Genomic DNA, 14,113 nt, shown 5'->3' with positions numbered 1-14,113 from the left:
TTGTGACCTCTGCAATTTGCTCGCTGTTTTAAGAGGCTTAGAATGTTGCTTGGAAACTACTGCAATAGCTGGATTTCCATGAAATTTACAATGAGTGATCACTACCATGGGTTGAATCTGGTCGGCGACATTGGCTATTTCTTCTACCACAATTATCCTACAAAACCTACAAGTGCAGAACTAAATCTTATGAGCTTTTCTGTGTCATTTCCCAGAAAACATTCCACATCACCCTAGCTCCGTGCTCCACAAATACTTTCCTCCCATGCTACCTATAGGCAAGAACATCTCACAAAATATCACAGAAGATGCAGCAATTAATATCAAGGAGTAAACCTTTCATATAAACAATAATAACCGATCTTCTAAAATCCTTCCTCGAGGTAAATTCATGATGTTTATGCCCAGACATCGTTAAAGTGTATAAATGTGAGATTTTTTGGTGGTGCTGCTGCTGTGAGCCTCTTGATCATCATCCACAGTAAGAGTTAAAAGATTTATTTTCAGTATTGTAACATACGTCACTGCAAAAAGATTATCAGGGAGACTTTAAACTAATTTCAGCTTTTACAAACGTGATAGAAAAACGTGAAAATTTGAGATTATCAAAATTGATTCCAGAGATTAGAAATAAAAGAAAACACCAAGGCACTGACAAACAAGAAAAATGTATAAAAAGCCCGTTGCTATGTCGAGAGATTGGAGATCTAGGAACTCAGATAACAATACAGTACTCTGAATATGTATAAAGTGAGGTAAGTATCTATGAGCGATCCAGTGCTTTCCGTGGCTGCAGTGCAACGTCTTCCATTGAGTTCAGGAAACATCAGTTCATGAGGCATGGAAATAGAATTTCATCTTAGTGGGAGACCCATTGTCATCACATCACTGGTTGAAATGGCCTTAGACAATTGGTAACACACAGTAGGAATTGAATTGTCACAATGTAATATCCTTTTTGTTGTGGTACTTTTCTTATTCACTGAAATAAGGCTAGGCTTTGCCTTCACTGGTAGAAAGGGGCAAACTACTCAAGGTTGTTTCAACCCAATTGTCTCATCCTCCAAGGAGGTTATGTTTTGAATCCTGTCTGCAGGATTATTCAAAAACAAAGGAACAGGTTTCCACTGAACCTGGTGGAAGAGTGAGACATTGGCAAAGAAAGAACTGATTGCATTTTAGCTAGGATCCAGACAACGGGGCGAATCCAGGATTATTCAGCAATATCTGAGGAAAATTCATTGATCTTGAGGGGGGGGGGGAATCAAGCATAGTTGGGATTATATAACATATTTTGCAATTTGGTGTGGTTATATATAGTTAACAATTATCAATGGGGGAGGTATCTGATGGTTGTTTGCCAAAATATCTCATTGTCTTGATTGGAATGCGACCGCAATCTAACACTTTCATTGCCAGCAAATCACTACAGATTTACACCAGTAAACACTCACAAATACATGAGAAGATTGGCAGGACTCAGAAGCTACAGACACTATGAGGAATGAGATGGATGGAGAGAGCTGGAAGATCAGAAAAGCAAGTTGAACGGAACAAAAATAAAACTATGAAAAATAATGGAGAAAGGATAATCCTTTGATTATTGAGAAAATTTCAGACCATATAACTGTTTGGACACGACACAGAATGCAGTGACTTTTCATCTCTGTACCAAATAAAAAATAAATTACCTAAAATCGCATTCCCTGTTTAGGTCTGACAAACTCTCCACCCACCACATTTTGTGCATGTGATTATGCCGAGCTCACTTCCTCAGTGGCATAGGAATCATGGGTAAGAGACTGCTTTAAGTCAAACTCAAAGACATCCTTAGACATGAAAGGGCGACAGAGATGGTTCTCCTTGTCCAACAGGTTATTCCTGTACAGCTCTGCCATCTTTTCCTTCTGTGGTCATTCCAATGTTCTTTTGTGTTTTTGCTCCGGTCCACATTTCCCAAAGTCGTAGTCCCTCCCGTCTTTCTCCCGTCTGCTCTCCATATACACCTCACATCTTTCGAAGGACCAGAGCAGTGGCGAGAACCCCAGCCAAGAAAACTCCCACCGTCTGCCATGTAGGAGTGCCAAAGTAGGAACCAATACCTTCCTGAAAAAAGAAAAGATTATTAACACCCATGAATATTAACTAATGTCTCATGAGGAATCAAGCGCAATAAATCAAATACCAATCAATGATGTGTTGGAGCTGCTTACCCAGCCACCTTGCTCCCTGATCCAGTTGATCACATTTTCACGAAGGTAATCAGTGGTCCAGCTGATGATGGTTCTAATGACATCTGGAACTTGGTTCACAACAGCCTGACACAGGTGTGAAGGGAAAAGGCTTTGTTATTCAATCATGTTTTCATAAAACAGATGCATCTCAATTTATTTTGTTTTCATAAATAAAGTGAGACACAACTCCGCTACCGTACTTACTTTCATGACAAGTCGACAGGCAAAGTAGAAGAGTGCGACCACCCTGCCCCAGTTGAATTTTCCATCCGAAAAGATCTCGATGGCAACTTTCAGAAATATTTCTTTGGTGGGACTGAGTGCAGAGCTATTTATCATACTAGAAAAGACAACAATAAGCCATTAGGACAGGTTAATTATGCAGTTGTAAATGGTAAAACATTGCATATCATAATATGTTATTCCATGCACAGACAGGGAACCTACTTGTTGAGCTCTACATTTCCGTCCAGCTCGTCTCCGATCTGCTGCAGACACATGGCAAGCTTCTTGTGTCTGGGGTCACACAGCTCTCCTCCACCCAGCTGTGCCCTGGTCACTGAAGTCTTGCCGTCTTTCTGTCTCTGAACCCGCTGGTAAATGAAACTAGATAAGGGGAAGACAGATACACACGCATATGTAGGATCTGACTATTTGCCTCGGTTAGTAAATAGAAGGTAGGATGTGCAGGATACACTTACTCCTTGAGCAATTCAGTTCCTACTTCCAGTGTCCGATCTGTGGCAATTCCTGTGAAAACGAAAGGTCAGTGTTAAGTCATACAACCACAATCACATCACTGCATACTAAACAGTGATAGAGAGATATTAATTTATAGTTATAGTATAAACCTGTTGAGATTGGTCATCGCAACAGTGGGCGCAAACTCCAACAGTGATATGGAACACAACAGTAACAAAGGAAACAACCAACAGGATACAAATAAGGAGAGAAAGAACAAAAGTTACAACCCTTGCCTTGACATAATCAAAAGAGGAAAAATGATCCATCAATAACTAAATATAGAATAAAGGAAATACTATAATTCATGGAACAGTTACACTTTTAAACATTGTAAATAAGCTAAAATGAAAACGGGTATTAAAAAGCTTAGGAAAAGTATCTTTCGAACATCATATGTCAAACTGGAGCGATACAAAACCACCACCAAATGTTACCTTCTTTCATGGCATGATCAATGTGAGAAATTAGAGAACTGCATGTTTATGATCAGTGTGGTTTGTGAGTTCACTTAATGATCAGCCACGTTAAAATATGTTTTTATAAATATATGAAAATCGTGTTCACCTTTTAACCATTCATATATAGCGCTACTTTGTGTTTGTATATAATATAACTGTATGTAAACATGCGCAGCAAATACCCACAGTGCTGCTTCTTGGCTAAATGAATTAGCTTCAGTTAATTGGCCCAAGTTAGACTGAACCATGGCCATGACGTTCGCGATGTGCCGAGCCCGAGACACGCCGACATGTCCTAAGCAGACGAGAAGCCTGTTGATGTCTGTGTTTCACTTTCCTTCACACATATCTGCTAACTCACTGTTGTAGCTAATCAAGCTAACGCGGCGTTGTCGTGTTAGCTTACCTCGAGCTGACCTGAGTTCAGCTGATGTAAGCGCTAGCAAGCAAACAAGCTACGGCCGCAGAACCCGAGTCACTCGACCGGCCGCCACATTGTCTCCGTGCGGCGAACTATCGGCGACACTGTCACAGTCACTTTAATGTTAAAACGTTGCCGATGTTAGCTCGTACCTGGGTCGTCTCCTCCTGGACGAGATGCCATCTTGTCGTCTGTTCAGATCTTGTATTGGAGTTCGCCTCTCTGCTTCCGTACAGTCACGTGACAACGTTTTATTTTTGTTTGTTTGTTAGATCTACGAGTCTCCACCGAGGCTGATGGGATTGACTTGTGTGTCCGCAGCCCTGCATCCACAACAAGGGCGGGGAAGTTCCCTGTCGCCGTTTTTTTGTAGATCTGCTCAGTGTAGTCTAGGGAGTTCGGAGACTTACGAATAAAAGACAAATAATTTCAAAACTTTTTTTATCTAATATAAATCTGACGTGGACCAGTTAAATAAGATTGTGGAGCAAATAAATAAATTGTCTGGATAATTTGTATATCCTCGCCGTTTGACGTCACTTCCCGTGCCTCGTTGTCTTCCGCCCGTCGCGCGCATGCAAAGGCCTCTTTACAACTCGGCAGGCAAAGATGGCGGATGCACAAGTAGGTCTGGGAAAGCGGCATGCTGGCTTTTAATCGAAATAAACACGTTTTAATCAAGTTAAAACTCAGGCTATCTTAAGGACATGTATTTGTTAGGTTTTTAAACACGACATTCTGTAAATTTTATCCACATTTAAGCTTCAATAGACGAAATTTGTCGTTGCCGAGCTTCATACCCGCGTGTAACGATGAGCTAGCTTGGGGTGTTAGCTTCGTTAGCCTAGCCCGCTCCTGTTAACCCTTCCAGTTGACTCCAGCTTTGTGTATTTTATACCCAATTGGCAACGACTTTTGCTTGATTGTTAACTTGTCGTTTACCTGACAATGAGTCAAATAAGCAAATATAATCCTTCGTAAGAGGAAGTGAGTTTTTAATGAGTTAACGAGGCAGGGCGATGGTTTGTGAAACGAGCCGCTCTGTGCATAAGGAGCTGGGGAGTAAGAGTTGAGATGTCCTCGGTGTTTCTGGATCCGACTAACCTTGATTTGTGTTTCTCCGCAGACCGAGAGGGCTTATCAGAAGCAGCCCACCATCTTCCAGAACAAGAAGCGTGTTTTGGTCGCAGATGGTGGCAAGGAGGCCAAGGAGAAGCTCCCTCGCTACCACAAGAGCGTCGGACTGGGCTTCAAGACCCCAAGAGAGGTACCGCATCGTTGTCCAGAACGTTCCTCATAGCATTATACTGCAGTTAAGTTGTTTTAATGTTTGCCGCAAGTGATGTTTTCTCACGATGGTCTTCCAAGCCCTCTGGGTGTTGACGACATCGCCTTATGGCAAAACTGATGCACTTAGTTAAGACTTTATTTTTAATTTCTTGAAATATTCAGAGTGATCATTCTAATTCTATCTTTGTTTTGCTTTCTTTAGGCTATTGATGGCACTTACATTGACAAGAAATGCCCCTTCACAGGAGATGTCTCCATCCGTGGTCGTATCCTCTCAGGTCAGTTTAAAACTCAATCACACTCTTCAACAATGGCCTGGTGGTACTGGCTTGGTTTGCTATAGTATCGTCTGATATGAAAATATTAAAGTTGACGATTTTTGATCAGTGAAGCAATCCAAGCCAGAACCAGCTGGCTAACTTAATATAAACTGCTAATAATAATAGGCATTATCACTGTCCTACAAATGATGTTTTCTCACGATGGTCTTCCAAGCCCTCTGGGTTATGACGATATCGCCTAATGGCAACACTGATGTATTCTAGTGACAGTATACTTAAGCTAACGGTTCAGTGTGTAAGATTTAAGTGAAAGGGTATCTATTGGCAGAAATTTAATATAATATAAACCATAGTGATGTTTTCACTAGTGTTTCATCTAAATTGTACAAATAGTTGTTTTCCTAACTCTCGACTGGGCCCTTTTATATTTAAATCTAAAATTACAACAGGGGTCTGTCTTCTCTACGGAGGCTCCCTTGTTTTTTTACAGAAGCCCAGACTGGACAAACTAAACACCTTTTGAGTTTATGACAACCTACCACAGCTTTTCTTCTTGTTTCGAAGGGTGAAGAGTTTTTGAGCTGCAACATGCAACTTCACCACTAGATGTCAGTAAATAATACACACTGAACCTTTAATAATAGAGGTATGAGTCGTTTCTCATTACTACTTCTGTTTGATCTTTGTCTTGAGGGAGGCTGTTAAACTCAACTCTAATGCCTCTTTTCAAAGGTGTGGTGACCAAAATGAAGATGCAGAGGACCATTGTTATCAGACGAGACTACCTGCATTACATCCGCAAGTACAACCGATTTGAGAAGAGGCACAAGAACCTCTCTGTCCATCTGTCACCTTGCTTCAGGTATGGCACCTCTCACATGTGATCAATTAAAGATCAGTTATTGAAGTGGTATAGTAATGATTTCCCTCAGCCAAATTTTTATCTGATTTTGTAATAACTTTATCGAAAGGTGTAAAATTGACTTACTCCTTGAGGAGCTGTATATATTTTTCCTGCAGCTCTCAGAAGTAAATCAATATCAGTTTGTTCAATAATACAATTTTGCTGCAAATGATGTTTTTCTCACGATGGTCTTCTAAGCTCACGCTCTGATGATACTTGCCTTTGGCAAACACTGATGCAGCTCAGCTGAATCTTATTCTGCTAGACTCTGGACAGATAAACCTCAACTGCCTGTTAATGTCTGGATTGTTTTTCGTTTCTGCAGAGACGTCTCAGTCGGAGACATCGTCACTGTCGGAGAGTGCCGACCACTCAGCAAGACCGTGAGATTCAACGTCCTCAAAGTGACCAAGGCTGCTGGAGCCAAGAAGCAGTTCCAGAAGTTTTAGGCGTGACTATGAACAGGAAAGCTGCTGTTGGCTAACTTGTCTCATTGTCAAATAAAGAACCTTGTTTAAATGGCCTGTCATTACTGTTTATTTCTGTTTTTTTAAATGTTCAACTAAATAATATATTTACATACTCTGACCTCCCGTTTTTATTCAGTGTTTGGCTGGTGCTTAAGAAACAGATGTGATGTTACAATGTAGATTGCAGGTTCATGTGTTGTAAGAATTATAAAGGGCCTCATCAATTTCATCCTAGACGATAAAGGATATCCTAAAATCTGCCCCTAGGTTGGAGTGAATGATAACTTTTATTGTAGGGGGCAATTGAGGGACTTAATTCAGTTGCTTGAATTCAGTACTACAGGATGAATAAACTTACAGGCTATCTACATGTGTTATTAAAGTAGAAATGTTTAGTTTTTATTTACTCATCAACTCAGAAGAAACATCAGTTGGTGGCTTAACAATATCCAAGAACAATAGAGTGCATGTGTTTTGTTTCTATAAAAGTTATTTGTGTATATTTTGACAAGAGCCAGGTGATATTTATAAAGGGGTGAAAATTAGCCTGTTTCGCCACAAATATAGAGTAGTGTTAGTTTACGTAGTGAAGAAAAACAGACCGTCTGTTCAATTTTCAGATACAGTTACAAATAAACAGCTTAAAATTACATTTAATTTTGCTGACATTTTTTCTAAAGCCACTTAAAATAAGTGCATCAACCATAAGGGTACAAACCCAGAACAGCACGAATCAATAGAACCAAACTATAGATATTTATCCCAGTGTAAAGTTTGGCCAAAGTAGGTACGAATCAGAGAAAGAAATAGAAAATATATGATTAAAGTCAAAACAGTAACACCAGTGAGGAAGTACTTCGTTGAAAATATGTGCAATTCACAAGTGATTAAGAACTGCTCATTCACTTCATTGTGATAAACATTTGACATTTTAAAAACAATATAAAAAGAATAACAGTTGGAGTGTTGGAATATTATGGAGGAACCAGGTGCACATACAGGTGCATTTCAATGAAATTAATTATATGGATTCATTACACACACTGAAATATTTCAAGCGTTTATTTCTTTTAATTTTGATGATTATGGCTAACAGCTAATGGAAACCCAATTTCAGTATCTCAGAAAATTAGATTAGTACACCAGACAAATAAAAAAGTGGATTTTTAATCCAGAAATATCAGCCTACCGAAAAGTATGTTCATATATATATATATATATATATACACTCAATACTTGGTCGGGCACCTCTTGCATGAATCACTGCATCAACGCAGGGTGGCATGGAGGTGATCAGTAGGTGGCACTGCTGAGGTGTCATGGAAGCCCAGGTTGCTGTGATGCGCGTCTGCATTGTTGGGTCTGGTGTCTCTCAGGTCCGGCGAGTTTGCTGGCCAATCAAGCGCAGTGATACTATGGTCATTAAACCAGGTATTCGGTAACCAGGCAGTGTGGGCCGGTGCCAAGTCCTGCTGAACAATGAAATCAGCATCTCCATAAACCTTGTCAGCGAAAGGTAGAATGAAGTGCTCTGAAATATCCTGGTAGATGGCTGCGTTGACTTTGGACTTGATTAAATACAGTGGACCAACACCAGCAGATGACGAGGCTCCCCAAATCATCACCGACTGGGGAAACTTCTCACTGGACATCAAGCAACTTGGATTCTCTGCCTCTCTACTCTTGATTTCAAAATGAAATGCCGCATTGACTTTCATCTGAAAAGAGGACTTTGGACCACCGCGCAACATGTAAGACGCTTCTGACGTTGTCTTTGATTCAGGAGTGGCTTGACACGAGGAATGCGACAGTTGTAGCCCATGTCCTGGATACGTCTGTGCGTGGTGGCTCATGATGCACTGACTCCAGCCTCAGTCCACTCCTTGTCAAGCTCCCCCAAATTCTTGAATGGCCATAGCTTCACAATGACCTTTCGTTGCTTCCCCTCCTTGTGGAGGGTGTCAGTGACTGTCTTCTGGACAACTGTCAAGTCAGCAGTCTTCCAGATGATTGTGTGTCCTACTGAGCAAGACTTAGAGACCATTTAAAGGCTTAGGAAACCTTTGCACGTTTTTTGAGTTTTTGAGCCGATCAGAGCGAGACATTGTGAGTCTACAGTATTTAACTTTTTCACAATATTCACATTTTCTGAGATGCTGAGTTTCACATTTTGAATAATTATCGAAATAAACAAACTTTTCCATGATGGTCTAATTTATTGAGATGCATCTGTACATGAGAGACTGATTTCCTCTATAGGACATATATTGTATTCATATATATATTAGATAGGGTGCACCAATGTCAGAGTTCACTTTTCAAGTTAAAATTTGTATTCGTCAAAGTGTGTAGTGGTAAACCTTGATATTTAATTAAGATTTTAATCAATGGAGTGCAGCGCCCCTAACGGCTCATACGTTTTTAACATGTTATTGACCAATGTGACCAGCAGAGGGCAACATATACCAATTTTACATTGATGATTGCTGAATTCATAAAGGAGCCACTTTGTCTATTTATTAATTTTCAGTGTTTGTCTTCAAACTAGAATTATATCGCTCAATCTATGTTTTGACAATAGCATAGAATACAATCAACCCAAAACAAAAAAATTCACGATTCCCCAAAAATAATTAAGCTTCTAATTAACTTACAATGTTTTGATTCATAATTGTTCAGAATATGTAGACAAATGATTGAATGTGAACGTGTTTTCTGTGAGATGAATTGAATATCAGCTTTGGTTAATTAAATATACATAAGCAGGCTTTTGGCTAAACCATGATGTGTGTGCACCCCCTGGAAGTAACGGTATTATCTGCAGTTATACATATAGATATACTGTTGACCCTCAAAGGATCTGCATTATCCTGAGGCAATGTACGAATCATCTCTTGTGAATGTCCTCAATTTTGACTGAGGTCTCTTAAACGACCTACATCTCAGTTTGAGTCTTGAGTTCATCCCAGCAACACGGTGTTTTACGTTTGTGGTTTGTTTATTTTCAAATGTCCCCTTCGATTATTCCACATTGTGTTTAAGTTGACCAATCGCAGTTATCCGATGGCCTCAGCATCCCCGAATGACGCTGCAGCTTTAATATGACCTCCTTCCTTTGTACAGACGATGCTCGACAGTGTCTGAGATCCAGATAAACACTTGTTAACCAAACGAGACACAGATCACAGTGTATTCATCTGCATCAGCTGAGTCATTTGCATGTGTCCTTGTTTCTGCTTGAGAACGTGACAGATTTTCCGTACGGGAGTCAGTGAGCAGCCCCCCTTCCTCCACCCTGCCCTCATCCCTTCTGTCTGCTTTGTGCCACAGCAGAAGCATCAGTATTAACATAATGATGCCGTACATGTGTCTTTCCCAATGCTGCAGTGAATGTGGACCATATGGCGATGACGTAAACGAGGAGAAAGTGCTGAATGTGAGCTGAGCCGTGTGAGAGCGGTCCCATGATTAGCAGAGAAAGCACTCATCAATCCGAGGGGGTTTGCTTTGGAGAAAACAAACATTTCCCTCAATGACTGTTATCACTTTTGTTTTCCTTGTGCTGACAAAAGTCCCAGCCTCTCCACCCACGCTACAATATTAACCTAAACAGCAACATCTCAGCTGCAAACCACAAATTGTCCTCCCTTGTGATGGGGGGTTTCCCAGCTCCTCCACAGGCACAGACACTCCAGGAGGGTGGGAGGGCCCCGGGACGTTCTCTGAATAACAGGCCCTCTCATGAGCAGACACCCCAGGGAGCACGAGGGCCCAGCAGGCCGACGAGCCCACATGAGTACGTACATGCACCCACCGAGTGTTTGTCTGGGGGCAGAGGTCTGATCCCTGAAAGGACCCGAGCGAGCATAATAAACCCGGGCTGACAATGTTAAACTGTGATGGATATGTGCTGTCACAGGCGACTGCTAGAGCTGAGCTGTGTGTGTTTTTAAACATCCATTAGTCAGAAACTCACGATCCCAAAGATACAAATTCAACATGGGACAGAAGCTTAAAGTCAGAAATAGGAATTAAAAAAAAAGTTGGACTTTTGTGATAAGGTGGTCTTGTTATCTACCTTCTTTCATAATTCACTTTATTTGGTCGTCATTCTATTTTTTATCCTTTTGACTTTCCTGTGTCTCAGACTTGGAAAAGATTCTTGGTTCAAGTGCATATTGCATATGTTACATGCTAATTACATATATTTGAAAACTATGGTGGGGGGGGGACAGCAAAACAACAAATTGTGAATTGTGAATTGTGAAAAACACGGATATGTCCGATCAGCAACAAGCCTCGTCAATAGCAGGCCCCTAATTTTTACATGAGAAGTTAATACCGCTGTGTTTGCTTATTTGTTGGCCACCTTTTGAATTTGCTGTTGTGTTTTATAAGATTTTCTTCGATGTATTTTGGACTTCAGAACCAGCGGATAAACACCGGATGGTGGAGCACATGGAACGTTTTTCGTTGAATCTGAAAACAAATCAATGAAGGTGAAAGCGTTTCAAAACAGAACGTTTCCCCTCCTCACATAATGAGAGACTAATGCATGTGGTGTTCCAGCTGGTGATGTGATTATCAGTGATGGAGAATCCAGTCTTGTCCCGTGTTATGCTTCCAGTTTTCCATTTGGAGGCGTTGCCAAAAGGTGAGGGTGAACTTGTCAGATTGAGATTTAGTGCCACAGCCTTCAGAGGCCGGCTGACCCAGGGTCAGCGCAGATATCCCTCTGTGTGTCCACCAGAGCAAATGTATTCCTCCAAGAAATCAACCAACCAATAAAATTGTATATGTATAGCCCATGTTCATAATCACAATTTTCCTCACAGGGCTTAACAACTTCCTCAAAAAAGAATGAATCCAGAGGCAGGCACCATTTTTTGCAAGCAGGAGTTTTCATCCTTACATGTTTTTCTGTTCGACAACAGTCGTTAAACAATGACATGAATGATCTACTGTGAGGCGGCAGACACACACACGCACACACAGACACGCACACACTCTTTTGAACTGCCTCACTTCACATTCCCCCAGTTTGCCAACATGTTTACCCAGTGTCATGGAGCGTACTGGCAGTCGTGCTTACTTGTGTATCTAATGGCAGGGATGTTAGCTCAGGGGGCCGGCCCAATGTGGGTAATGGCCACTATGAAAACAGAGGCCTTCTGGTGGCCCGGCAGGAGGTTTGGGCAGGGGGACGGGGCAGGGGGCCTGGGAAGGGGGGGGGTCCTCTCTTGTTCAGGGTCTGTTCGGAGGTTGTCAACAGCACCCGGACTATTTTGCAGCAGAAACAGCAGCAGTGGCTCAGACCTGATGGCCAGAACAGATGGAGACCATTTTATGTGATGGAGTCTGGGCTGTAACAGATAAAGACCCTCATCCCTTCCTCCTCCGGTCTTTTCTGTCAACGGGCAGAACAGCAGGCCTCACGTCAGTCTGAGCTTGGAACAGATCGGGGCTTTTGTATTCATCTGCTTTAAAATTCTACATGTTACTTTCTCTTTGTGTGTGTGTGTCTGAAATTAAGCAAGCTCATTAAATAATGGCCTGAAGGTGGTGAAATGATACTTTTATCACTTTGATCATTCATACTTTTATGTTATTTGCTTTCTCTGTTGTTGTTTTTACCACAGAAAATATAGTTTAATTTAATCCAATGTCCCTTGAATGTTACACACCTTCGATCTCTAAATCCTCTGTTGATTAAATATTGTATTAATAATTAGAATATATAATACAAAGGGCTACAAAATGACACTTAACACTTAATGGAAATACTCAAGTACAAGTACCTCAAATTGTATTCTAATGTGCTCATATTGTTACTTATGTATTTACTACACAACTAATCCTCGATAATGGAAAATTAGATATGGTAGCTCTTATTTAATGCATATCCTTACAAATCCTAACCCCAAATTAAGCGGCTCTATAGAGCTGCTGATTCAGTAGAATTTTATGTGCAATTCATTAAATGTTAAAAGTGGTGGACAAAGATGAACTATAACTGTAGAACCAATAAATGTGAATCTGTTACTGTTTTGGAGTACAGTTATTGTATTCCTTTACATACTTGTTGCTGCAGTATATAAACCCATCAGGGTCCAGCAGCTCACCACTGGGTTGCCTAGAGCACGGTGGGCTTTGCACAGGGTCAGCCCGGGGTCCCCCTCCACATCTGGATATATCATCAGCATCTCCAGATCTGCACAGAGACGCCAGTGTTCTGATACCAAACACACATCCTGTGTCTGACAGCATCTTGTTGCTAAAAATATGCATCGTATTCAACAATAAAAATGGCGTGTGGGCCACAAACTGCATTTTGCCGTATAAAAGCTGTGCTGGGATGGTGTTTACTGGGGTTTTGTGTCAGTGAAAGTAGGTAGGTTGGATAATGAGCATGTCGAGATCTAATACCTTCAGGTTAGAGGTTCCGGTCACGGTTATCAGTGTCTGATATCTCCTACAGCACCCTGAGCCTCTTAACTGATTTGAAGTGATCTAACAGATGTGGCTCGCTTCACTTCTCCTATCTCCTCGAGACGTCTGAGCCGTGTCTCTGAAGAATGCATCTGCCTTGGCTTTGTGTAAACACTGCTCATTTACGCTGCTGCTTGTTATTCACATGTGAGCGAAAATGATCTGATGGGTAAGGTTTCAGTCGTGCCGGCGGACTCCCCGCGGAGCTCCATCGGGATCAAATACATAACCTTGATTGATCGTCGCTCACCTGGCCCTGTCTGGTAATTTAAGAGCCATGCAACCGCATCCGAGATTTGCTCGACAGCTCCTAATTCAATATGCTCATGTTAGGCCCACGTCCGTGCCCTGTGTTTCAAGGCAGACTGCGTGTCTGGCATGTGCGATTGCGGCGGGCTTCTCCAATTTTACAGCAAGCGTCAGATCAAAGTGAGGGCTGGTGCCGGCGGGTCACGGGACAGGGTGTTGCGTGCAGAAGCGCTCCCGGGTCATGTGTGAACCATCCAGCACGGCTGTCATCGGAGGATCCCCGGGGTGTGCTCTCGCTGAGTGATGGCCTCACACTGGAGCCCCGAAACCTGCAGTCCAGAGAGGATCTGGACTCCATATCTAACAAGTACGACCACTGCTGCTTCGTGTTTGATGCCAGGTGTCCAGGGTCTGCAGATGGAATACATGTATATGCCCAATTTACAACGCATGCCAGTTTTTGGTTAATGAAGGAAAAAAACGACAACAGAGAATTACTCCTCAAATACCAGAGGTTTCTGTCCTTTGCTTGCAGCAGCTACTTGCATTCTTCCAGCTCATGTTTGAGGTTGT

At 41.7% G+C, this 14,113-nt stretch overlaps 2 protein-coding genes and 3 non-coding genes across 5 annotated transcripts; 4 read left to right on the top strand and 1 right to left on the bottom strand.

The window, feature by feature from the left end:
• Window positions 1-482: 482 nt before the first annotated feature.
• Window positions 483-4,195, bottom strand: LOC133970615 (apoptosis regulator BAX-like). Its single transcript, XM_062407557.1, has 6 exons — window positions 4,010-4,195; window positions 2,936-2,984; window positions 2,682-2,840; window positions 2,439-2,574; window positions 2,214-2,318; window positions 483-2,106 (listed from the first exon to the last, which is right to left on the bottom strand). The coding sequence occupies exons 1-6, from the start codon at window positions 4,038-4,040 to the stop codon at window positions 2,008-2,010; spliced, it is 579 nt and encodes a 192-aa protein (XP_062263541.1). The 5' UTR covers window positions 4,041-4,195; the 3' UTR covers window positions 483-2,007.
• Window positions 4,196-4,361: 166 nt separating this feature from the next.
• rps11 (ribosomal protein S11) lies at window positions 4,362-6,851 on the top strand. The gene is made up of 5 exons (XM_062407558.1): window positions 4,362-4,481; window positions 4,984-5,124; window positions 5,350-5,425; window positions 6,161-6,290; window positions 6,658-6,851. Exons 1-5 carry the CDS (start codon window positions 4,467-4,469, stop codon window positions 6,779-6,781), a joined length of 486 nt encoding a protein of 161 aa, XP_062263542.1. The 5' UTR covers window positions 4,362-4,466; the 3' UTR covers window positions 6,782-6,851.
• Window positions 5,192-5,274, top strand: LOC133971647 (small nucleolar RNA SNORD35). Its single transcript, XR_009924397.1, has one exon. It is a non-coding gene; the product is annotated as a small nucleolar RNA SNORD35 (small nucleolar RNA).
• LOC133971646 (small nucleolar RNA SNORD35) lies at window positions 5,609-5,691 on the top strand. The gene has a single exon (XR_009924396.1). It is a non-coding gene; the product is annotated as a small nucleolar RNA SNORD35 (small nucleolar RNA).
• Window positions 6,496-6,577, top strand: LOC133971648 (small nucleolar RNA SNORD35). The gene has a single exon (XR_009924398.1). It is a non-coding gene; the product is annotated as a small nucleolar RNA SNORD35 (small nucleolar RNA).
• Window positions 6,852-14,113: the final 7,262 nt, after the last annotated feature.

Source organism: Platichthys flesus, chromosome 16, assembly GCF_949316205.1.
Source record: "Platichthys flesus chromosome 16, fPlaFle2.1, whole genome shotgun sequence".
NCBI lineage: Eukaryota > Metazoa > Chordata > Actinopteri > Pleuronectiformes > Pleuronectidae > Platichthys > Platichthys flesus.
This window is presented reverse-complemented; position numbering and strand designations above follow the sequence as displayed.

What these genes read in the sequence shown, in the direction of transcription:
- LOC133970615 (XM_062407557.1), bottom strand. Translation starts at nt 4,040, where the DNA reads ATGGCATCTCGTCCAGGAGGAGACGACCCAG. An exon ending in TCCAGGAGGAGACGACCCAG is followed by an intron (nt 2,985 to 4,009) that starts GTACGAGCTAAC and finishes TCGTTTTCACAG; the next exon opens with GAATTGCCACAGATCGGACA. An exon ending in GGAACTGAATTGCTCAAGGA is followed by an intron (nt 2,841 to 2,935) that starts GTAAGTGTATCC and finishes CCCCTTATCTAG; the next exon opens with TTTCATTTACCAGCGGGTTC.
- rps11 (XM_062407558.1), top strand. An exon ending in GCTTCAAGACCCCAAGAGAG is followed by an intron (nt 5,125 to 5,349) that starts GTACCGCATCGT and finishes TGCTTTCTTTAG; the next exon opens with GCTATTGATGGCACTTACAT. An exon ending in CATCTGTCACCTTGCTTCAG is followed by an intron (nt 6,291 to 6,657) that starts GTATGGCACCTC and finishes TCGTTTCTGCAG; the next exon opens with AGACGTCTCAGTCGGAGACA.